The 25,200-nt window shown below is 40.0% G+C and overlaps 1 protein-coding gene and 1 long non-coding RNA gene across 3 annotated transcripts in view; one reads left to right on the top strand and one right to left on the bottom strand.

Annotated features, from left to right (window-relative positions):
- The window catches only part of WDR48 (WD repeat domain 48), a 52,159-nt gene that overhangs the window by 1,492 nt on the left and 25,467 nt on the right, over positions 1 to 25,200 (top strand). Inside the window, exons 2-8 of one of the 2 annotated variants that reach the window (XM_088831799.1) lie at positions 2,017 to 2,072; positions 14,523 to 14,663; positions 16,687 to 16,765; positions 17,494 to 17,576; positions 17,696 to 17,825; positions 20,065 to 20,153; positions 20,549 to 20,650. In XM_088831799.1, coding sequence (XP_088687925.1) covers positions 2,017 to 2,072; positions 14,523 to 14,663; positions 16,687 to 16,765; positions 17,494 to 17,576; positions 17,696 to 17,825; positions 20,065 to 20,153; positions 20,549 to 20,650 — 680 coding nt within the window. The remainder of the gene's footprint in view (positions 1 to 2,016; positions 2,073 to 14,522; positions 14,664 to 16,686; positions 16,766 to 17,493; positions 17,577 to 17,695; positions 17,826 to 20,064; positions 20,154 to 20,548; positions 20,651 to 25,200) is intronic. The other variant, XM_055414604.2, reaches the window with a different exon arrangement.
- LOC148774060 (uncharacterized) lies at positions 3,257 to 24,332 on the bottom strand. The gene is made up of 3 exons (XR_016036235.1): positions 24,218 to 24,332; positions 9,143 to 9,266; positions 3,257 to 3,366 (listed from the first exon to the last, which is right to left on the bottom strand). It is a non-coding gene; the product is annotated as an uncharacterized LOC148774060 (long non-coding RNA).

The raw sequence follows: 25,200 nt of genomic DNA, 5'->3' as shown, positions 1-25,200 counted from the left end.
TACATACCCTGGTAGGTGATTTTTAAGTGCCTAAGGCAGGTGGTAAGAATATATGTTCCTGACTAAAACGTGAACTTAATTGTAACTTAATTGTTTTCTAGTGTTTAGAAAACTCTTCTTACTGCCCTAAGGTAGGGCAGTGCTACCCTACATTCCTTAGGGTAGTAAGGAGAGTTAATCAAGTATCTTCGTTTCTTGGATTTAGACTTAAAAGGCAATATAAAAGTACAGGATGGGGAAAGTATAAGTTAGCTGCAGCGTGTGTGAAAAAACTGAATGTTTTAATAAGCCAAATATGAGCCATTGTATGCAGAATGAGGGAGAATGATAAATTCACTCTTCACCGATCAGAGTGCAAAACTGGAACTTGGGAATCAGTACTTTGTTCTTAATAGATATAGCAGTCAGATTGGTGTAGTGACTTGAAACTGATTCCTAGGAAGAGCATTCAGAAGAACTTTCTACTATCGGTTGGCTGCAGAGAAAATTCAGTGAGTCTTGTTGGAGTCTTTCAGAATTTGTCCCTAAGGTATAGAATCAATATGAGAAGGCACAGAGAAGGATTTTTATATCAATACGAGGGTGAACTTTCGTTCATGAAAGTGTTTTTTAAACTAGTGCATGTTCGTTGCAAAACAAAACAAAAACCACGAACAGTACAAAAGTATAAATGATTATTGTGCTCCACTCTTCACAGAAAACTACTTTGGAGAGTGTGAGATATAATCCCGGCCCAGGGTTTTTCACTCTGAGTGCTATTGACCTCCTGGGCCAGATAATTCTTGATTGTGGGAGGGCTGTTGTTTTGCATCATCCTGCCTTCCCACTAGACACTGGCACTTTCCCAGTTGTGACAACCAAAATTGACTCTAGACATTTTCAAATGTCCTCTGGAGGACAGAGTTGTTGTTGGTTGAAAATTAGTGTTCCATACTTCTTCGTGTATGTGTACTCAGGTGATTATTTTTTCACTCTAAAATGGAAACATGGTATTCACTGCTTTGTCTTTTGCTGTTTGTTAAAAATTTTAAATATGCATTCCCTTTGATCCAGCAATTCCTTGTCTGGAAAATTGTTTTATGAAAGTACATATGCATCTATCTTTTGTCATGCGAGGATGTTTATTATAGGAATGCTGTCATTATGAAAAACAAAAATCAAAATGTCTATCAGTAGTCAATTGGCAGATAAGTTAGGTACTTCCGTATAGTAGATTACTTTGCAATTAGAAAGATAAGCTAGATTTATATTAAAGAAAAGATGTCCAGAGGTCAGAATAGGAAATCAACATAGCATGGTCCCATTTCCACACAGGAGATAATGCATTTTCAAAGTCTGCAAGGATATTGGAGAAGGCAATGGCAAGCCACTCCAGTACTTAGCAGCAGCAGCAGCAGCAAGGATATTAACAGTGATTATCTCTGGGGTATTAGATTATGTGATTATTGGTAAGGCAAGAGACAGGATACCTTTTACCTTAAAATATGTGAACCTTTTTATTTGTTAACATTTTTATGATATTCTTTGCTCTTACAAATAAGAAAAACTTTCCATTTTGGAAAAAATATATATGACTACAGAAATATTTTTTTGCCTCTTGGCTCTCTTTCTTCTACCAAGAGGCTGCTGCTGCTGCTGAGTTGCTTCAGTTGTGTCCTACTCTGTGCGACCCCATAGACGGCAGCCCACCAGGCCCCCCCGTCCCTAGGATTCTCCAGGCAAGAACACTGGAGTGGGTTGCCATTTCCTCCTCCAACGCATGACAGTGAAAAGTGAAAGTGAAGTCGCTCAGTCGTGTCCGACTCTTAGCGACCCCATGGACTGCAGCCTACCAGCCTCCTCCAGCCATGGGATTCTCCAGGCAAGAGTACTGGAGTGGGTTGCCATTGCCTTCTCCGAGAGGCAGTAGCCCCAAACTCCATTAACAAATAGTAGGCCAGAAAGAACCGTTGAGACTTATAATATTGATAAATAACCAATGGAGAAGGGTCCAAACATACTGCTTATTAATTGTAGACATAATGAAGAATGAGCACAAGTCCTACTGTCTTCAACTTCTGAGGAAGCTGGAGGTGAGTATGAGGAAAAGAGGTGGATTTGTGATTGTCTGAAAGATGAGCAGACAAATGTGTGAATTTAGATATATGATGGAGCTTCCTATAATCAATGTCAAAGCAAATCTTTTCAGTCATGGCATTCCCTTTAATGTTATGATTTTCCCGCAGCATGGGTCTATTGGTTGGCTGTCTGTCTCCATCTTCCCTTGTGGCTCTTTCCTTATTTGCTTTAGAACTCTTGGCATGAGGTTCAACAAAAGTCACCAGTGTTCCTGGTACAGGAGTAGTAACCATGCCCTAGTACTCATTGTTGGTTCAAGAATATAAATACTGGGTCTTTCATAACCAGAGGATTTTTTTTTTGGTTGGATATGAGCCCCAATCCAACATAACCAGGTTCACATAATAAACTTATGTCTTGACTTATGTAAATGATAACTTAAGAGGTGGTGCTCAGTTCAGTTCAGTCCCTCAGTCGTGTCCGACTCTTTGCGACCCCATGAATCACAGCACGCCAGACCTCCCTGTCCATCACCAACTCCCTGAGCTCACTCAAATTCATGTCCATCGAGTCGGTGATGCCATCCAGCTATCTCATTCTCTGTCGTCCCTGTCTCCTCCCACCCCCAATCCCTCCCAGCATCAGACTCTTTTCCAGTGAGTAAACTCGTCACATTAGGTGGCCAAAGTATTGGAGTTTCAGCTTTAGCATCAGTCCTTCCAATGAACACCCAGGATTGATCTCCTTTAGAATGGACTGGTTTGACCTCCTTGCAGTCCAAGGGACTCTCAAGAGTCTTCTCCAGCACCATAGTTCAAAAGCATCAATTCTTTGGCGATCAGCTTTCTTCACAGTCCAACTCTCACATCTATACATGACCACGGGAAAAACCATAGCCTTGACTAGACAGACCTTGGTTGGCAAAGTAATGTCTCTGCTTTTTAATATGCTATCTAGGTTGGTCATAACTTTCCTTCCAAGGAGCAAGCGTCTTTTAATTTCCTGGCTGCAGTCAGCATCTGATTTTGGAGCCCAAAAAAATAAAGTCTGACACTGTTTCCACTGTTTCCCCATCTATTTCCCATGAAGTGATGGGACCAGATGCCATGATCTTCATTTTCTGAATGTTGAGCTTCAAGCCAAACTTTTCACTCTCCTCTTTCACTTTCATCAAGAGGCTTTTGAGTTCCTCTTCACTTTCTGCCATAAGGGTGGTGTCATCTGCGTATCTGAGGTTATTAATATTTCTCCCAGCAATCTTGATTCCAGCTTGTGCTTCTTCCAGCCCAGCGTTCCTCATGATGTACTCTGCATATAAATTAAATAAGCAGGGTGACAATATACAACCTTGACGTACTCCTTTTCCTATTTGGAACCAGTCTGTTGTTCCATGTCCAGTTCTAACTGTTGCTTCCTGACCTGCATACAGGTTTCTCAAGAGGCAGGTCAGGTGGTCTGGTATTCCCATCTCTTTCAGAATGTTCCACAGTTTATTGTGATCCACACAGTCAAAGGCTTTGGCATAGTCAGTGAAGCAGAAATAGATGTTTTTCTGGAGTAACAGGCAGTTTTGGCCTTGGAGCACGAAATGAAGCAAGGCAAAGGCTAATAGAGTTTTGCCAAGAGAACGTACTGGTCATAGCAAACACCCTCTTCCAACAACACAAGAGAAGACTCTACACATGGACATCACCAGATGGTCAACACTGAAATCAGATTGATTATATTCTTTGCAGCCAAAGATGGAGAAGCTCTATACAGTTAGCAAAAACAAGACCAGGAGCTGACTGTGGCTCAGATCATGAACTCCTTATTGCCAAATTCAGACTTAAATTGAAGAAAGTAGGGCAAACCACTAGACCATTCAGATATGACCTAAATCAAATCCCTTATGATTATACAGTGGAAGTGGGAAATAGATTTAAGGGACTAGATCTGATAGATAAGAGTGCCTGATGAGCTTTGGACGGAGGTTCGTGACATTGTACAGGAGACAGGGACCAAGACCATCCCCATGGAAAAGAAATGCGAAAAAGCAAAATGGCTGTCTGAGGAGGCCTTGCAGGTAGCTGTGAAAAGAAGAGAAGCGAAAAGCAAAGGAGAAAAGGAAGGATACAAGCATCTGAATGCAGAGTTCCAAAGAATAGCTAGGAGAGATAAGAAAGCCTTCCTCAGCGATCAGTGCAGGGAAATAGAGGAAAACAACAGAATAGGAAAAACAAGAGATCTTTTCAAGAAAATTAGCGATATCAAGGGAACATTTCATGCAAAGATGGGCTTAATAAAGGACAGAAATGGTATGGACCTAACAGAAGCAGAAGATATTAAGAAGAGGTGGCAAGAATACACAGAAGAACTGTACAAAAAAGATCTTCACGACCAAGATAATCACAATGGCATGATCACTCACCTGGAACCAGACATCTGCGAATGTGAAGTCAGGTGGGCCTTAGAGAGCATCACTACGAACAAAGTTAGTGGAGGTGATGGAATTCCAGTTGAGCTATTTCAAATCCTGAAAGACGATGCTGTGAAAGTGCTGCACTCAATATGCCAGCAAATTTGGAAAACTCAGCAGTGGCCACAGGACTGGAAAAGGTCAGTCTTCATTCCAATCCCAAAGAAAGGCAATGCCAAAGAATGCTCAAACTACCGCACAATTGCACTCATCTCACACGCTAGTAAAGTCATGCTCAAAATTCTCCAAGCCAGGCTTCAGCAATATGTGAACCGTGAACTTCCAGATGTTCAAGCAGGTTTTAGAAAAGGCAGAGGAACCAAAGGTGGTGCTAGTTTCATGGAAATCTTGAACCAGTAGGCTCTCTGTGACTCTACCCTGAGAAGTGATGTAAAATCAGCTTTAACCTTAGACTGCCTACAAGTTGGGGTTTTCCAGGTGGCTGAGTGGTAGAGAATCCACATGCCAATGCAGAAGACGTGGGTTCGATCCCTGGGTTAGAAAAATTCCCTGGAGGAGGAAATGGCAACCTACTCCTGTAGGCAACTACTCTTGCCTAGAAAATCCCATGGACAGAGGAGCCTGGTGACCTCCATGGGGTTCCAAAGAGTCGGCACAACTGAGCACCCAGGCCCACCTACTCACTGTCTTTACTATTTCCAAACTCCTAGATCTAGGCCTTCTCTTTTGGTGGCATGGTGGCCACTCCTGTCCTGGACTTCATGTCCTTTCACCATCCTGTCCATGGAACAGAAAATCTCTTAAATACTCCCTGCAGTTTCTCCTAAGTTTCGCTTATCTTGAGGAAAACATTGAAAAGAAGCAGGGGATAGAGAGGCAACCAACAAATGTCTTTTCTACCAATACTAACCCCCTTTCCCTGTCAAATATTTAGTTATGCTAGACCTAGTAAGAGCTCAGCATTATCTTTACACCGGATTCTGAACCCCAATTCTGGGTTGTTTAATTTTTGAGACTTTCTTAATGTTGTAGAATGATGGTAAATTCTAGTTTCTCAAGGAAAGACCCTTATAAGTTAGCCATATGTCCAAGGTGAGTTACTTTTTATATAGGATAGGTAATAAAAATTTCAGTGCCAGAATGACATCCAGTAGAACAGGAGTCAGTAGACTTTTTCTGTAAAGAGACGGATATTAATATTTTAGGCTTTGTAGGCCTAAAATATGCAGATGTCATAACCACTCAACTCTGCCGTTATAACATGAAAATAGCAATAGAACACTACCCAGAGGAGAAGGTATGGCTGTGTTCCAAGAAAACTTTGTTTACAAAACAGGCTTTGGCCTGGATTTGGCCCTTAGGTGGTTTTTTGCTAACCTCTGTAGGAGCGTTTTACTAACTTATGACTAGAAGTTAGGCAAGAAACTGTCCTATTTTTATTTGCAAGACTGATTTTTAGAATACTTTTTAAAATCAACACTCTTGAAACATAGATACAAGCAGAAAGTCATGGTCCACAAGATTGAACAGGAAAAACACATGTAAGAATTATTCATATTCGGCCAGTTTTTTGGCCAGATTTAGCCTGAGAGCTGGAAGTAGCCTTAAGCTAAAGAGCTGTGTGGTTCCATTTATAAGGTGTTGAACAAGCAAAACTAATCTCTTGTGAAAAAAGTCAGCTCTAGATTGTCTGGGAGTTGGGTGTCGAGGTTGAGAAAAGGATGAGGGAACTTTCTAGGGTGGTGATATGTATATCTTGGTAGGGTTTTGTACTACACAGGTGTATTAATTTGTCAGAAGTATACTTGTATACTTAAGGTTTTTGTATACTTAAGGTTTGTACATTTCACTGCCTGTAACTTTTACCTTCAAAAAAGGAGCCATAAATGAAAAATGAACTCTGGTCGATGATAGACATTTAGGAAGAATTGTTATTGATGATGGTGCAACTTAATGTGAAAGCTATCGAAAAATAACGTGTCAAATGGATGGCTGGGTACAAAATAAAGCAAATATAGAATACGTTAATTGTAATATATGTCTGTGATGGTATATCGATGTTTGCTGTGTAATTCCTTCAACTTTTATATATGCTCTAAATTTTTCACAATATTATGTTGAGGGGAAAATAATCTTTGAATGTCAAAAATGGTTAGGTAGTGAAAAGCAGCAGAGAAGCGGACGTGAAATTTTGTTTGTGGTGGTCAGAGAAAGCCTTACTGAGAAGCTAACTTGTGTGTAACTATCTGAAGGAAATGAGATTTGCCACCTGGGAGAAGGGCATTCCAGTGAGAATATCAAATGCATAGGTCCTAAGGTAGGAAAGTAGCTGGCCTATTTGCAGAATAATAAAGTTGCCATTGTGAGTGCCATGGAGTGAAAAAGGAGAAGAGGAGTTGGAGCCAAAATCAGAGAGGCCTGGTCATGTAGAGAACTTCAGGCCATCGTCGGGGCTTTGACTTTTACTCTTAGGTGAGGTAGGAAGCAGTTGGTGGATTTATAGCAGAAGAAGTGTGTTTTCTTACGATTATCTGACTGCCAGTGAACAAGGGTGGAGGGGAGAAATCAGTAGCTATTTAAGATTATCCAGGTGCTGTGTGATAGTGGCTCCACCCCAGATGATGAGAAGTGGTTGAATTCTGGATGACAAGACTTGCTGGCAGGATGTGAGATGAGAGAAGTGGAAGTAAGGCTGGCACTAAGGTTTTGTGCCTGAGCAGCGGGAAGAACAGAGTTGCCATTAACTTCATCAGTGAGGAAGACACAGGAAAAGCTCCTTTGGAGAGGACTGTGAGGAGCTCAATTTGAAACATGCATCGATTAAAGGTGTCTGTGAGACATGCAAGTAGAAATGAGTTAGTGACACCTCGGGAAAGCCTGGGGAATAGCCCAGAGTGTCCTCTTTATGAGCCTGAAATGCTTTTAGGTCTTTCTTTTCTTAAAAATATTGTGATTTAGTACTCATTCTGTAATATGTCCACATTTATTTTCATGCAAAAAAATTGTTCAGTTACTATAGAAACAGAATCCCCCCCCCCCCAAAAAAAATGCCCATGCTCTAATCCCTGGAATTTGGGAATATGTTATGGTTACATGATAAAAAGGATTTTGCAAATGTAATTAAGGTTACAGACCTTAAAATAGGAGGATTATCCTGGATTATCCCAGTGGGCCCAATCTAATCATGTGAACCCTTAAAAAGCAGAGAACTTTCTTTGCTGGAGGCAGAAGTCAAAGAGAGATGAGGTGTGAGAGGGCCCTTCTGTTGCCGGAGGCGGCACATAAAAAGCATGAGAAAGGTTACAGGCAGCCTCCAGGAGCAAGCGTGGATCCCTGGCTAAAAGCCAGCAAGGAAACAGGGCCCTCCAGCCTACATCTCCAGGGAGCTGAATTCAGCCACTGAATGAGCTTGGAAGCAGGCTTTCCTAGTGTAACCTACCTGGAGATTGCTGCTGTGGGAATACCCTGTTATTTTTCTCCCTGTCAGAGTCCCTTTAATTCTCTCTTCCAAATACATACTTCCCACTGAAGGGCTGGCCTCCCATCCCTTGTAGAGTTTTAAAATCTCCTTCCTTTTTTTTTTTTTCTTTCTTTTTTTTTGAGTCAATCGAGACAGACATGAGTACTCATCTTCTCTGCTTTTGCCTGTACTCTTGACTTTGCCTAAATGAAGTTTTTCTGGGACTTCATTCACTCATTTATTGCTTCTGTCTCCACAGTTTTCTACTTTTCTTTTTCTTTTACTTCCATCTCTTCTGCCTGCAAAGCTTGCCTATATCCTGAGAAGAAAAAAGCCTCACTTAACTTGCTGAAACATTATTTCTCTCATAGAATGTTCTTTCACCATTAGAATGAAAGCTCCAGCAGGGCTTCTGTGCTCAGTACTGTATCTCACTACTATATCCTAACTACTCTATCCTTTAGAATAGAGCCTGGCAGCTGGATGGATGCTTAAATCAGTATTTGTTGGAAGACGTGAAACCTGTTTTTCTTCTGTATGCTGCCAATGTTTTTTGTCTTTAACAACAAGTTTTACATATCATTGTTTGTAGTTCTTTCTTTAATGACTACATGGAATGGATGGACCGTAGTTGATCTAGTCATTTCCTTATTGAAGATACTGTCTCTATTTTGTCTTTCATACTAAAATTTTAATAGCAGAGTTATGAAATAGTAAAGGAAATCTTACAAAAGTAAGTAAAAAGACAGATAATATAGGATGCATAAAAGATGAACGGTCAGTTTCAAAGTTCACAACACCTGACTGATGAAGTTTAAGGAGCAAAGAAAACAGAGATAGTTATTGGTAAATTTATATAAGAAGATTCCCTAGAGCTCAGTGTCTAGATTGAAAGGGTTTTTAAAGTGCATAGCAAAATTAATGATAAAAGGACCAAAAATCATCATGATTAAAAAAAAAAATAACATGCCACCAAGTAAAAAGAGAAGACCCTAACATCTTGGAGTGTTCAGGTTGCGGTACCGAAGAGAATGAACATGAGACCACCTTAAAGGTGAGTCAGACAGTGGCGCTGACTTCAGTGGCAGCGCTGGACGCTAGAGGAAGAGAATGAACATGAGACCACCTTAAGGTTGAGTCATACAGTGGCGCTGGCTTCAGTGGCGGCACTGGACGCTAGAGGAAGAGAATGAACATGAGATCACCTTAAAGTTGAATCAGACAGTGGCGCTGGCTTCAGTGGCGGCACTAGATGCTAGAGGAGAGAGAGCAGCTTCAACTTCTCTTCAGCTTCGACGGCTGACTTTTTCCTATGTGGACTTCTTTATCCTGCCAAATCAAGTGTAAAAGTAAGGACCTTTCCAGACATTCAACAGCTAAGTCGCCTCCCATGTACCTTCTTCTGTGTTATTTTCTTAAGGTCCTGGGGATGCACTTCTGGGAAGGTGAACAAGGAAAGGAAACACTGGAATTCAGGAAACAGTGACTCTAACTCAGAAAAGCAGTAAAGGGAAGCACTGGAGGGGACAACTGTATCAGCAGACTGAAGGGGCAGCCAGGCCAGATTGAAGCGAGAATGTGGGGAGGGGTGGGGGAAGCCTTCTGGGAAAGGGTGTCAGGGGTGGGTTCTTGCTGGACTGTCATATGGTGCAGCAGTTAAAGAAAATTGAAGTTAAAGTAGTGGAAACCATTGAAGGAAAGGAAGAACTCTAGGGAAAAGGAAGAACTCTCTGAGGAAGGAAATGTATTTATAATTTAGTACTTGGCTAGTCAGTAGACATCAGTTACAGTCCAACAGTGTCGCACTGATTATTTATTCCACTCAAAATAGTGGTAGATCTATCTATATTGCAAGAGGAGAAGGAAGAAGTATTGGGGGAAGTCCCAGAGCTACATCCTGATCTACCATAGCTTGAGTAAATAGGCAGTGTCTAAAATGGATAAGTCAGAAAGTTGTAGGATAAGCACAGTATTTCAAGAATGGCAGTAGCTATCTAACAGAAACAACCAAGAGTTGAAATTAATTACCTCTGAGTATTAAGACTGGGTGTGGGGAGTTGTACCCAAGCAACGGGGAGATGGTTTTTCATTATTGTCTTTCAGTATTATTTGATTTTCTGAATACAGAATTAGTTGGATAAGAATTGTTATAAATTCAAAAACTAAGTAATATATGCCTGTTACAAAACATTCATACTAAATTAAAAAGGCATGAGTGAATGACAGTCACAGTAGTTCCATCTCTCAGAAGTAACTACTGGTAGTTTTATATATGTATAGCCTTCTAAACGTGTGTGTTTGTATATAAACATATAGTAAATATTCTGCAACATTTTTACAATAATGATTATTATACACTAATATGTTGGGCCATGCTTGTGTCACTTAAGTATATCATGGTTTTCTTCGTGTGTCAGTCTAGAGTTGCACCACTGTTTTTAATGATTAAATAGTGTTCACTTTTATAGATGTGTGTGCCAGAATTTATCCAACTAGGATACTTCTAGTTCTTCACTGTTTTTAATGACACATCTATAATAGATGCCCTTAAAGAGGTTGGCCCAGACTTGTTTTGCTAAGAATTCCTTTCCATCTGGGATGAGGACCTGACAGCCATGGTGTTATTCTCTGAGTCTTTCCCGCTGGACCGATCAGATCGTCTCCCAGAAATCTGAAAATAAAAATCCATGCATGTTCTTCCATCTCCATTAAAGGAAGTGTACTGAGAAAGAGAAGTGAGGGGCCTTGAGGCCCCAGAGAAAGACACGTCAGGAGAGACTGACATTCACATTGAAGCCAACTTGCTTCCTGATGGTTTTTCAATATCTAATTCATGCAGCAAACATTGGTGAAATGCCTTTTATATGCCAAATACTATAATAAGGGTACAGTGATGGGAGAAACAAGGTAGACAAGTTCCTTGCCCTCTTGTAGCTTTTTTTCTAATGGAGAAGATATGGCAAAAATTACAAATATGCAGCATGGTAAGAACTGCAGAAGTAGAGGAAGTGATAGGGGAAGGAAATCAAGGAAGGCCTTTTAGAGATTACTTTTCTGGGAGGGCTTCCCTGGTGACTCAGTGATAAAAGAATCCACCTGCAATGCAGGAGAACTGGGTTCAATCCCTGGGTTGGGAAGATCCCCTGGAGAAGGAAATGGCAGCCCACTCCAGTATTCTTGCCTGGGAAATCCCGTGGACAGAGAAGCCTGGAAGGCTGTAGTCCATGGGGTCGCATATGACTGAGAGACTAAACAACAGCAGCTTTTCTGCTGAGACCTGGCGAGTGAAGCGTGAGCCAGACAAGGTAAAAGCTGGGAGAATAGTGTTGTTTTGGACATGAGAAATGAGACATGAGAAATCTTGGCACATGTAAAAGTAAATTTGAAGGCCCTAGGATGAGAAAGAGCTTGATGTGTTTGAGGAACAGGAAGGAATTTGGTGTGACTGTTGTGCAAGAGCGTAGGGGGACTTATAGTTTGAGGTGAGTGTGAAGATACAGGGTAGAACCAAAGCATGTGAGGAATTTGGACTTGACTTTAAGTTCAGTGAAAAGCTTCAGTAGAGAAGTGCCATGATTTTATTTTTAAAATGTCTCTTATGAATCATGACTGTATTTCCTGCCCTTGGGCTCTGTTAGATATCGTTGTTAAATTCATCTTGAATTCTCCTTTAAAAAAAAAAAAAAGTAAGCTGGTTGGAGTAGATTTCAGTTACAGTTACTTGCACCCAAAAGCCTGGGTTAGGACATCTTCATTGTCTTTGCATATACAACCCGGACCCATTTCACAGCTTTCATTACTTTCGTTTGTTGGCTATTTTCTTTGCTTTTTAAAAAATTTCCTCTTAGTGACCTTCCTTACTCTTTTTCGTGGAGAGTCTGACTTTTTCTTATTGTTATCTAAGGAATCTTTGTATGTTGTCAAGAGTAAACTTTTGTCTTTTGTATTCATTTTTCCCTCAGTTAAGTGTTTGCCTTGTAACTTTGCTCCTGTTAATTTTTGACACTCAGAACTTCCTTTTGTTTTAAATAACAGCTTTAGTAAGATAAAATTCACATAAATTTACCTTCTAAAGTATACAACTCACTGATTCTTAATGTATTCATAAAGTAAATTGATCACTTAATTCCAGAACACCTTCATCCTGAAAAAGAAACCCTGTACCCAATAGTAGTCATTCCCCAGTCTCCTCTTGTCCAAGCCCCTGGAAACCATTAATCTCCTTTCTGTCTCTGTGGATTTATGGAACCTCTTCTGGACATTTCATGTAAATAAGTTCATAGAATTTCTGGCCTTAGCATAATGTTTTAAGATTCATCTGTGTCATAACATATTTCAGTACTTCACTCCTTTTTTATGGTTAAGTAATATTGCATTGTGTAGACATACCACATTTTGTTTATCCTTTGTCAGTTGATGAGCATTTGGGTTATTTCCATTTGTTGGCTATTGCATTTAATGCTGCTGTGAACATTTGTATGTACAGTAAGTTTTGGCTTGTAGTTTGGCTTGGATCAGTGTTCCTCTTTTCTTTTGCAAAGAGTACCATCTTTCTAAAGTATTTTCATGATTAGATTATTAAATTTCAATCTTTAGTCCTTATGAAAATTCATTTTGGTTTAAGATTTAGAAAAAGGATATTATTTTTCCCAATAGATGTTCCTAGATAATTTATTAAATAATTTGCCCTCATTGATTCAAAATCTATTTTTATCAAAATTAAAAATGTATATTGGGAAAATGTGTTTCTGAATTTTGTTTTATTCCATTGATCCTTTAATATCGTATTGTGGTCTTCCTTTGTAATTCTGGTCGCTTTGTAATACCTTTTAAGATCTTTAAAGAGTATATTTTCATTTTAAAAAGTGACAGGGTCAGCCCCTCAAGAAGACATTGTACTATATAGTGATATTTTTGTCAGCTTCTAGGAAAAAAATCCAATGAACTCTGACCACAATCAGGTTAAAGTCACAAAGTTGGGAAAAAATCGTTATTTTGAATCTCCCTGTGCTACAGTACGGCATGCCTCTTTTATTCAGGTGTTTCTTTCATGTACCTTATCCTGTGGACTGGGCCTCCCTGGTGGCTTGGACAGTAAGGAATCCGCCTGCAATGCAGGAGACCTGGGTTTGATGCCTGGGTTGGAAAGATCCCCTGGAGGAGGGCATGGCAACCCACTCCAGTATTCTGGCCTGGAGAAGTCCATGGACAGAGGAGTCTGACAGGCTACAGTCCTTGGGGTCGCAAAGAGTCGGACACTACTAAGCACAGCACAGCATGTATCTTCTTTGCAAAATGAATTTCTAGATATATATTTTTGTTGCTGTTGTAAATGAAGTTCCCTGCCCCTTTAATCCCTTACTGGTTATTTCATTCAAATACAAAAGTTTTGCTCTTGGCTGTCACCCAATTTGTTGAGTTTTTCTTAATTGTAATGGCTTTTGATTGGTTCTCTTGGGTTTTCTCGTGGAGCAGACAGAGTGTTATTGTTGCCAACAATAATAAAGTAGGGGAAAGTGGTCTGAAGGAAAAAGTTTAGTGTGTTAATGGAGAGAAAAACCTTATTTTGCTTATCAGGTCAGAGAAGGCCTTTTTGAGGAAGCATCATTTCAACAGAAATCTAAAGATTGCAATTGTAGTCAGCCTGACAGTGGGAGGAAGAGCTTGTTGACAGAGGGGACAAGCACGTGTGCCCGTCTGGAGGAACAGTGTGTGTGGGAAGTGGGGGTGGTGAGCAAGGGCGAGGGCTGGAGAGGTGCTTGAGGAGTTCAGACTTACTCCTGAGTCTAGTGGAGTGAGTACCCAAAGAGGTTTCTGAACGGAAAATATTTACATTTTTTAAAAATACATTTCTGTTTACATGTTTTAAAGATTCAACTAGTTACCATATGTAAAATAGATAGCCAACGGGAATTTGCTGTATCACTCAGGGAGCTCAAACTGGGGCTCTGTAACAGCCTAGTGGGATGGGATGGGGAGGGAGGTTCTTGAGCGAGGGGACATAGGTATGCCCGGCTGCTTCATGTTGAGGTTTGGCAGAAACCAACACCATACAGTAAAGCAATTACCTTCAATTAAAATAAATAAATTTAATTATATATAAAAAAGATTCATCCAGCTGCTTTGTGGAAAATGGATCAAAGACAAACAAGGGTAGGAAAGGAGTCAAGTTAGGAGGCATTTGCAGTATTTAGCCTCAGACTTGCTTATCTTGGTCTAGACTAATGTCACTCTTCTCTGCTCAGCCCTTCAGTCTCTATGTTGTCGTTTAGTTGTCAAGTTGTGTCCGACTCTTTGAGACCCCATGGGCTGTACCCTCTATTCTGGAGTGGGTTGCCATATCCTTTTCCAGGGGATCTTCCCAACCCAGGGATTGAACCCACATCTCCAGCATTGCAGGAGGATTCTTTTCTGCTGAGCGTCTGGGGGAGCCCTCAATCTCTATAGAGTAAAATAAAAATTTTATCGAATTGAGAAATAGTTTTATATTCGAAATTTGAATTTCAGATTGGCCACTAGAAGGCTGCATTTTATTATCACATATTTTGTAACTTCATAAACAGCCAATCTTGATGTATTTGTCAGGTTTCCTATGTTATTCGAGATGAAGTGGAGAAGTACAACCGAAATGGGGTCAATGCCCTGCAGCTGGACCCAGCACTTAACAGACTTTTCACGGCCGGTCGAGACTCCATCATAAGAATATGGAGTGTCAATCAGCACAAGGTAAAGGATTGAGTTTATATTTTAAATCTATGCTCAGTAAATTTTGATCTGTCTAATATGGTGTCTTTCACAGTTTCAGATTTAATCTCTTTGAGCACTCAGTTATTTGGTACACTCTATAAATAAAGACATTGCAACCAGAATTCAGTAAGCCTCTGAGAAAAACACCCCATGGGAGTTTTAGAAGCGTTTTAGCTAAGGCAAGGACTCCATAAACTAGGTTTGTGATAACAGCTCTTTGCTGCAAAGGAGCTGAGATTTTTCTGGTAGGGGAATTTTTTTCAGCAATTTATTTTTCTGTTTTAAATATGTTCCCAAAAAGCTTTCTTAGCATCCCTTTTCAGTGCTACTAAAAAAAAAATTGAATATGCTTTTACATTTATAATTAACCTTGAACAAATATTTGTTTTCTTCATTTAAAAGTGATTAGGGTAGGGATTTCCCTGGCCATCCAATGGTTAAAATGCCACACTCCCAATGTGTGTGTAAGGGGGATTCAATTCCCAGTTAGGGGAACTAAGATCTTTCATGCTGACAGTACAGCCAAAAAAAAAAAAAATTGGTTATTGTACCCACAAGACCCATAGGGTCTTATTATATAGTATAAAGTTGATGTAAAAATATGAAAACAGGAAACAGGACTTAATGATATGTAAAGATAAATCCCCAGTCAGATGGAAAGGAGCTCTTTTTGTATTTTGTGTGAATACCTATATTATAAATAACATAGAAAGGAAGATTCCAGGAAGAAGGAGGAGCATTTCTTGAACTCCTGTCTTTGTACCAGAGCAGTTTCCCAAACTGTTTCTCACAGTAATCCTTCAAGGCCGATGTTATGATCCACTTTCCCCTTAGGATGGGAAAACAGGCTAAGAGAAACCATGGTTGAATAACTAGTTCATGACAGAGAGTTAGAGCCCAATCTAACCTTGAAGTCCTGAGGTTAGACTTAGTCATGTTAAAAGGCTGTGTCTTTTAGCAAGCTCTGCAAGTCTGATGTTCATCTGAAAAAGAACCACTACTTTGCCTAGTTTAAATAGTTTCTTTAAATGGACTTTGGCCCAGTGAGTTTTGAATTCTTTGACCAGTGTAAACAGTGGAGGTCCCATATTAAAAAACATAGAAAATAAGAAAATTGTGGCTCTGAAATGCTTTTCAAAACCTGTTTTTGAATTGGAATGTCACCTTCCTAGAGATATACAGCATTTCAAACAAATTAAGGAAAACACAGGAACTAACCAGGAAGAGTTAGAAAGCTGCCTATTCAGCCCTCAGATATCTCTTTCTGGTTCTCATTTTATAAGATTGTATAGCATCAGTTCTCAAATAGACTTGTAGAGAGCTATTCTTGCCCATGAAGCATCTTGAACTTGCCTGTCTTAGATGTAGGGTGTAACTAAATCCTCTTCTTTAAAAGGCCTCTCCTGGAAATTGAGCCAAGGGAGAGCAGTAGAAAAATCTTGAGTTACTGAATTGAAATGGTGATCCCTTTTGGCTTCCATTTCTTCTCTGAAGGACTGTAGATACTGTGAGGAAACGTTCAGTTCACAGGTAAAAACAACAGGAGGAAGCTAAGGGCAGAAGTAGGCATCTTCGTCTGCCGTCCAGCGAGGCTTCTCACCACCCTCAGCAGCTTCCTTTCTGTCCCCGCTGTCTGTCCTGAACCTCACCACTGCTGAGTCAGACCCCCTAGATCTGTGAACCCCTTCCTGTTGCCCTCGCGTCACAGACAGCCCAGGAATTGTTGCCTTCACTAACTTCAGGGCATTTGTTCTGGAAACCAGGCTTTTGTCAGTAATAAAACTGTTCTGAAAGAAGACGTCTGTTTATATTTGCCATATGGAAACATCAATCATTTGGTGAAATTCTACTCTGAATTCAGTTGTAAATTCGAAGACCTTAGAGAAGTATGTCACATTAATTGAAGAATCTAAACATAATCATATTTTTGTGATGTATTTATCACAAATTTTATCCTCTAATATACTAAATGACATTTTTATGATTTATCTTATAATTTCAGCAAGATCCATATATAGCATCTATGGAACACCATACAGATTGGGTGAATGACATTGTACTCTGTTGTAATGGGAAAACATGTAAGTATTTCTTTGGATTGTTGAGCTTCTGGAAGATTTTAATTCAATTTGATTTATTCTTTTTTTTTCCTTTTTTATGTAAGACTTTTTCTTGAAGTAAAACATACATACAGAAAAGTACACATATTCTGAAAGTAGAGCTTAATAAAATTTTACAAGGTGAAGACCCATATCAAGAAACAGATTACCCAGATCCCTCTGTGCCACCCATTCAGTCTCTGTCCCTTGTCCCAAAATAACTGCTCTCATGTTTTCTAAGCACTGTTGATTAGTTTGCCTGTATTGTCACTGTATGTAAATAGACTCATGCAATATGTATTTTTCTTTTAACCTGATTAGTATCTTTTTGTTCTCTTTATGGTAAGATCCATTTCTTGGTTTTGCAGTCTGTGTTAGAGAAATTTTTTGTAGTCAAATTAGTTGCACCTTCAGCTGGAACATTGAAAAGTTTGTCTTGCTTATTTAAAAAAATATTTGAGAGAAAATATAAAAAGTTCTAGAAAGAACTTTTAGATACATATGTGTTTGTGTGAGTATGTAAATGTTAAGGTGTTTGAATTAACATTAGGAATATATAAATATTTAACATACATGAATATTCAAATATTTTTATGTATGAACATTTTATATATATGAAAGTTTGAGACATGTTAATTTTTTAAGTTAATTCTTTAAAATGGTGTTAAAACACACTACTAAGGGATTTGTTCATTCTTTGCCTCTTCTAGTAATATCTGCTTCTTCTGATACAACAGTAAAAGTATGGAATGCACATAAGGGATTTTGCATGTCAACATTAAGGACGCATAAGGTAAGACAACTACCACATTTTTCAGTGTCTTTAGTGCAATAATAGGATCTCAGTACTTTATGTGGCTCATTTGCTTAGTGGTCTACAGAGTAGATCATAGTATATATGTTTTGTTACAGGATTATGTAAAGGCCTTAGCGTATGCCAAGGATAAGGAACTCGTAGCATCAGCTGGGTTGGACCGACAAATATTCCTTTGGGATGTGAATACTCTAACAGCACTGACTGCCTCAAACAACACCGTCACAAGTAAGGTGTTTGAAAAAATTTCTCTGAAAGTGATCCAAGTTGACATAAATAAACAATGGTTTAGAAAACAAATTTGATAAGTTTGCATCAAGACAGTGGTTCTGCCTATAGTGTTCTAGTCCCCAAGAGTATGATTAGAAGCTAGCTCCTCACTGTGGTCTAAAACTGGTAACTTCTCCAGGTGTAACCTGGCCATTTTTGTACATAGCGTGTTAGCTGCCTAGCTAACATATAAGCTTCCAGAGCGCAAAAGTGTCTTATTGCTTTGTCTTAATATATCCTCCAGCTTTGGCTGGCCCAGGGTCACACTCTAGGCAGATATTACTGATGAAAGTAGTGATTACCTGGCCAAAAGTAGGCAACTCTTGACTTTTAGAAGTGTTGTGCTTAGCCGTTTAGTTGTGTCGACTCCTCTGTGACCCTTTGGAGTCCGCCAGGCTTCTCTGTCCATGAGATTTTCCAGGCAAGAATACTGAGTGGGTTGCCTTTTTCCTACCCCAGGAAAAGTGTTACTGGATACTAACAGCCTTCAAGTTAGTAACCACATAGGAAAAAGGAAGGAAAGGAAGGCTTTTAGTGCCAATACTGTAGGACCCTTTCAGAGCAGCCTTAAGAATCCAGCCAATTCCAGAAGAGTGCAGGAAGGCTGACCCTAGCTTCTAGAGACAATTCAGAAACCTTCACAGCGAGTTAATAGCATGGATGCCTTATCAACTAAGATCTCATTTACCCAGTCAGACCCAGACAGGTTAGACTTGAAGTTCAACCTGGTGTCGGTAGGGACTCTTCAGTTCAGTTCAGTTCAGTCGCTCAAGTCGTGTCCGACTCTTTGCGACCCCATGAATCACAGCGCGCCAGGCCTCCCTGTCCATCACCAACTCCCGGAGTTCACTCAGACTCATGTCCATTGAGTGATGCCATTCAGCCATCTCATTCTCTGTCGTCCCCTTCTCCTCCTGCCCCCAGTCCCTCCCAGCATCAGAGTCTTTTCCAGTGGGTCAACTCTTCGCATGAGGTGGCCCAAGTATTGGAGTTTCAGCTTAGCATCAGTCCTAGGGACTCTGAGGATCATATTTTTAGCTAAGCCTGGCTTAGAAGATATGTGTTCAAGATGTGGGCCTGAACTATCTGGATCCCTGCATGACAGATCCAATTTGTCATGACTGTGTAATACTCATGTTGACATAGCTAACAATTCTGATATAATCTAGTATGTGTCAAGAAGAGCAGGTTGGGAGACTGGTGTTTATAATTTCTCGAATATTATTTTGTCCTTTTTTCTCAGGAAATCTGTGAAGGTTTAAACACTATCCTTCCCTGTTCTCTGTGATAATGTCCACAGCCTCAGGGATTCGGCAGCTGGTCCCTGCTGGGGCTGTCATGATGCATCATTTAACTCTCTGATGTAAAGCCTGCCTGAAAGAGACACTAGCAAGAGGGAAGGAAGCAAAAAAAGGAGGATTGTCCCAAGGCCAGAGATGAGGCTTAGTGGTGTAGATTCAGCAACAAATATATTGTACTTCAAACTGTTTAGAGAGGATATCAAACACGCTTTTTATCATTATGGAAATAATAATAGCTAACATTTATTGAGCATTCAATAGAAGCAGTTACTTTTCTAAACACTTTGTGTATTTATTCCTTTACTCACAATCAGTCTGTTTGTTTACACTTACTCCTTGTTGTAAAGTTGGAATCATACTGTGTGGACAGTTTTATGTATGTGCTTCAGTGGCATTGACTTCTGAATCAGAGAGCGTGAATGCAGTTCTTGCCACATAGTGCCTAATTTCCTTCCACAGGTAATGTTTGAGAGTGCCATTTCAACTATTTTTTTTTGAGAACCAAGTACATTGCCTTGTTTTTTACTGATTTTGTCAGTGAAAATAATATTTTGTTTTGATTTGTGTTTCCTTGTAAAAAGTGAGTTTTGCTGTAGTTTTCATTTTTATTGGCACACGTGTATCTTTGAAAATATATTACTTATGTGAATAGCTTTTTAAGTGGTAGTTCAGTTCAGTTTAGTAAATATTTATTGAGCACTTGTGTATGCCCAAATCCAGAAGGGATGTAAATTTTAATAGTATCATTTATAATTATCTCCATAATAGGTAAACTTCTTTTCCTTAAGAGTCCTCATAAAGATAAGATTTTCTAAATCAATTAAACTTGCAGTTTGTGCTGACTAGCTACTAAACAGCTGATGATTTTAACCTTTAGCTCTATTTATCCTTAATAGCTTCTTCTTTAAGTGGGAACAAAGATTCCATTTATAGCCTGGCAATGAATCAACTGGGAACAATCATTGTATCAGGGTCCACTGAGAAGGTAAGGGGGAGCTTAAGGGGTATATTTTAACACTAGAAAACAAAGAAACCAACATAATTTGATCTTTGTAATTACTAAATATATAGACAGTGGTTTTGCCTGGTGGATGCTAAAAATAAAGGCTTTATTTGAACAAATAAGGGTGTAACTGTATAATTACTGTCATGTGTGTGGTGCCAGGGGCGGAGGGTGGAGTAGGGAGGCCTGTGCATTTTTTTTTTTTTTTTTTTACATTAAAGAGGCTTCCTACCACTTAAAAAAGTTGGGAGCCTTGGACACTGGAACACTGTCTATTGGCTGAAGTAGTACTACCATCACAGAACTTAATGGTTACCATTTGATTTATAGAAATCATCTATTATTTAAATTTGATTGATTGTATGATACATTCACAGGTTTTAAGAGTATGGGATCCAAGAACATGTGCAAAACTAATGAAGCTAAAAGGGCACACAGATAATGTTAAAGCATTGCTGTTGAACAGAGATGGCACACAGGTATGCAGTTCACATGAGCATTTACCTACTGACCTTGTCAGAAATTTCATATATCAGAAGCTCCCCCACTTTCTATATTGTTGCATAGTTGGTTTAAACCAAAAGCTACACACATTATAAACTGTGGTCTGATTTTTAAATCCTTAAAATACTCAGTTGCACATATAATAATCCACATTTTGAAATTATCTTGTTTGCATAACTTTTAAAGAAAGGCCAAACAAAGGATATCCTTAAAATAAGTCTAATGCAGGTGAGTATATGCAATTATGTATAGACTAAAATAAGGGCTTCCCAGGTGCCTCAGTGGTAAAGGATTGCTTGCCAATGCAGGAACTATAGGAGATGCAGTTTTGATCCCTGAGTCGGAAAGATCTCCTGGAGGAGGAAGTGGCAACCCTTTCCAGTATTCTTGCCTGGAAAATCCTGTGGATAGAGGAGCCTCGCGGGCTGCCGTCTCTGAGGTCTCAAAAAGTCAGACAGAACTGAGCATCCATCCATAAATACACACATATATATAAGCTAAAATAATTTAAAATGCTTCCTGTTTTGAAGCAGAAGGAATCCTTGGTATTGAGTGCTTTCTGACAGAGGAAAATATCCTCACAGTAGGTCTGGTGTCTTAGGCAGATCTTATCAGTTGACTATGAAGATATGGACTGTAGTTTTGTTTTCTGACATAGAACTTAAAGTCAGCATTTCAAAGAGAAACACTTTGGTAATGTTTGAACATGTATTAATATTCAGCCACATAATTTTTGAATTATAAATCACAATTCTATCTGTTCTGTAGCAGTAGAAAAATGATCTTTCATCAATGTAGACAGTAAAAAACAAAAACTGAGCACCGTTTTATGTTATGACACACCTCTCCCATGTACTGCTGCCGTTGTCTTCATAGGCAAGGATCACTGGAATTGATTGTGATGGGGTTGGAAAAGGGAGAGTACGAATGTGACAGGATGAGAAACACTATCGGTCCATCACTCCCATGAAATAACATCAGGGAAGTTGCCTCATCCATGAATTAGAGAAGCCTTTGTTTCCAGAGGTGAAAGGAAAGTTGAAAAACTGGCCAAGGGAAGGAAATCACTTTTCAGAACCAGGTAGAGAGGCTGGAAGATGCCGTAGAGGTCTTTGGAGACATGGAAGGATCTTGATACTCATGTATTGTGTAGCCTTGAGCAGAGAATTCTTCTTTACCTGTCCTTAGTTTTCTCATCTGCAAAATGCGAATCATAATATTTAGTTAGTATAGTTGGTGAGAAGAGTAGAAATAATAGGTTTGTTCTTGTCCACAAACCATGGCATTTTCTAGGACTCTTGAGTTTCTTTGTAGTAGCATTTTCACGTGAGTCTGAAAAGCCCAATGCAGTCAGCTCCTCACTTTTCTGCAGTAGCTGCTAGGTTGCACTTGATATGGTTGTCCAAGCCTTCTTCTGTTAGCTTTGTTCAGGATCAAACTGAATCATATGGACTCCATGGGACTTCCCTTAACTAGAGACAGTAGACTAGATGGTTTTTCAGAAGAGGGCTATGGACCTGGTGGACTTTCTGAAATCTCCTTTCTACTTCATTCCATGCCTTGTTTCCTCTGTAGATAATTATGAAAGTGCTTTTATCTAAGATGATATAAGTAGCATCAGTTCAGTTCGGTCACTCAGTTGTGTCCAACTTTTTGCAACTCCATGGACTGCAGCACACCAGGCCTCCCTGTCCATCACCAACTCCCAGGGTTTACTCAAACTCATGTCTATCACGTCAGTGATGCCATCCAACCATCTCATCCTCTGTCGTCCCCTTCTCCCACCTTCAGTCTTTACCAGCATCAGGGTCTTTTCAGATGAGTCAGTTCTTCACATCAGGTGGCCAAAGTATTGGAGTTTCAGCTTCAGCATCAGTCCTTCCAATGAACACCCAGGACTGATCTCCTTTAGAATGGACTGGTTGCATCTCCTTGCAGTCCAAGGGACTCTCGAGTCTCCTCCAACACCACAGTTCAAAAGCATCAATTCTTCGGTGCTCAGCTTTCTTTATAGTCCAACTCTCACATCCATACATGACTACTGGAAAAACCAAAGCTTTGACTAGACGGAGCTTTGTTGGTAAAGTAATGTCTCTGCTTTTTAATATGCTGTCTAGGTTTGTCATAGCTTTTCTTCCAAGGAGCAAGCATCTTTTAACTTCATGGCTACAGTCACCATCTCCAGTGATTTTGGAGCCCGAGAAAATAAAATCTGTCACTGTTTCCATTGTTTCTCCATCTATTTGCCATGAAGTGATGGGACCAGATGCCATGATCTTTGGCTTTTCTGAAGTTGGCTCGAAGCCAACTTTTCCACTCTCCTCTTTCATCAAGAGGCTCTTTAGTTCTTCGCTTTCTGCCATAAGGGTGGTGTCATCTGCATATCTGAGGTTAAATAGGCAAGGTGACAGTATACAGCCTTGACATACTCCTTTCCCTATTTGGAACCAGTCTGTTATTCCATGTCCATTTCTAACTGTTGCTTCCTGACCTGCATACAGATTTCTCAGGAGGTAGGTCAGGTGGTCTGGTATTCCCACCTCTTTAAGAGTTTTCCACAGTTTGTTGTGATCCACACAGTCAAGGGCTTTGGCATAAGTCAATAAAGCAGAAGTAGATGTTTTTCTGGCACTCTGTTGATTTTTTGGTGATCTTGCGGATGTTGACAATTTGACCTCTGGTTCCTCTGTCTTTTCTAAATTCACCTTGAACATCTGTTCACAGTTCACATACTGTTGAAGCCTGGCTTGGAGAATTGTGAGCATTACTTTACTGGTGTGTGAGATGAGTGTAATTGTGCAGCGGTTTGAGCATTCTTTGGCATTGCCTTTCTTTGGGATTGGAATGAAAACTGACCTTTTCCAGTCCTGTGGCCACTGCTGAGTTTTCCAAATTTGCTGGCATATACAGCATCATCTTTCAGGATTTGAAATAGCTCAACTGGAATTCCATCACCTCCACTAACTTTGTTCGTAGTGATGCTTCCTAAGGCCCACTTGACTTCACATTCCAGGATGTCTGGTTCTAGGTGAGTGATCACACCATTGTGATTATCTGGGTCATGCAGATCTTTTTCATATAGTTCTTCTGTGTATTCTTGCCACCTCTTCTTAATATCTTCTGCTTCTGTTAGGTCCATACCATTTCTGTCCTTTATTGAGCCATCTTTGCATGAAATGTTCACTTGATAACTCTAATTTTCTTGAAGAGATCTCTAGTCTTTCCCATTCTATTGTTTTCCTCTATTTCTTTGCATTGATATCTGAGGAAGGCTTTCTTATATATGGTTATAAAAGCACAGACGGTGATATGGTACTACTTTAAAAGCTGCCTGTCTGCCTTAGATTGCCTAATTAAGGCGGTGATTTTTCTCCTCTAGTTCTCCCTTTATCCATTTTCCTTATTGGCAATGAGAAACTAAATGTAAATTTAGCCACCAGCAACATGGCATCTTTACATTAGGGAATTAATTGATCAAGAAAACACCTAGAATAGCCACTGATCTGGCGAAAAGAGAGAAGGGAAAAGAAAAGTTTACTTACTGATTCTTGAATTCTTGCAGCATGGAAGAGACAGTTATTGGTTACTGGACCAGAGTATACATTAAATGCTGTGGAGTTGCTCTGCAGCTTCTCATGTCGGGCCCCTGGTGTTTTGTAAGTCAGGGACTTGTGGTGAGATACATGTAGCAGGGCAGTGAATCCTATCAGTGTCAGCCTATTGCCTCACTTCCTTTGTGGTCGTAGCATACTTAGCAGATCCTCCTACTTGAGGCCTCTCTTCACTGCAGTTGTTCTGATTGGGGCCAGCGTTCCTGGGCCCCGCCAGCTGACTTCATTCCTCGTCCTTGCTCAGTCAGTCGCTCAAGGAGATTGGGGCAAGCTGCCATCTTGTTCTGAGTCACTCACGTCCTCGTGTGTCACTCACAGAATTTTCCTTGCTCGTACAAATCTTGCTTAATCTAACTTACAGGCCCAGGGGCTCTCTGAGCATTAGGCCGCTCCTTGCTCCTGACTTGCTCACTGGGCTACTCTCTTTTGGCAGTTACAACTGTGTATAAGTGACCATCCCAGAAACACCGTGTGTTGAGCAACAGCAGTCTTGCCCCAGTATACTGGTACGGTACTTCTCATCTCTATTGGCAGAAGCACAGAGCACCTGATCAGGCTATAGGATCTGATCCCCTGAGTCTGACTTAGCAGAACCATTTGGGGCATTCTGTCCTAGTCCGAGAAACAACCTCATAATGAAGGGGTCTTCATGTTTATCCAGTGGAAGATTGGGGCCAGTGGGAAGTGTTTGGATGAACCCTCCAGGTCCTAAAGGACATCAGGTACTAGAATTCCTGTAAAATAGGCACATCTTCTAACCATAATACCGAATACTACAAACTCATTTGCCAACTTGGTGCTTTAAAAGTGATGGCTGTCTATTTGGGGGCCTGCTTTTTAACAGTCTTAGAATACTGATTACTATCAGAGATTATTTTGTGTTCTGTATCCAGGTTGATATAGAACTCTAATAT

This window comes from Moschus berezovskii, chromosome 24, assembly GCF_049115385.1.
Source record: "Moschus berezovskii isolate FMDL1 chromosome 24, NW_MosBer_1.0, whole genome shotgun sequence".
NCBI classification, from domain to species: domain Eukaryota; kingdom Metazoa; phylum Chordata; class Mammalia; order Artiodactyla; family Moschidae; genus Moschus; species Moschus berezovskii.
Note: the sequence above shows the minus strand (reverse complement) of the source record. Positions and strands in the feature narration are given on the sequence as shown.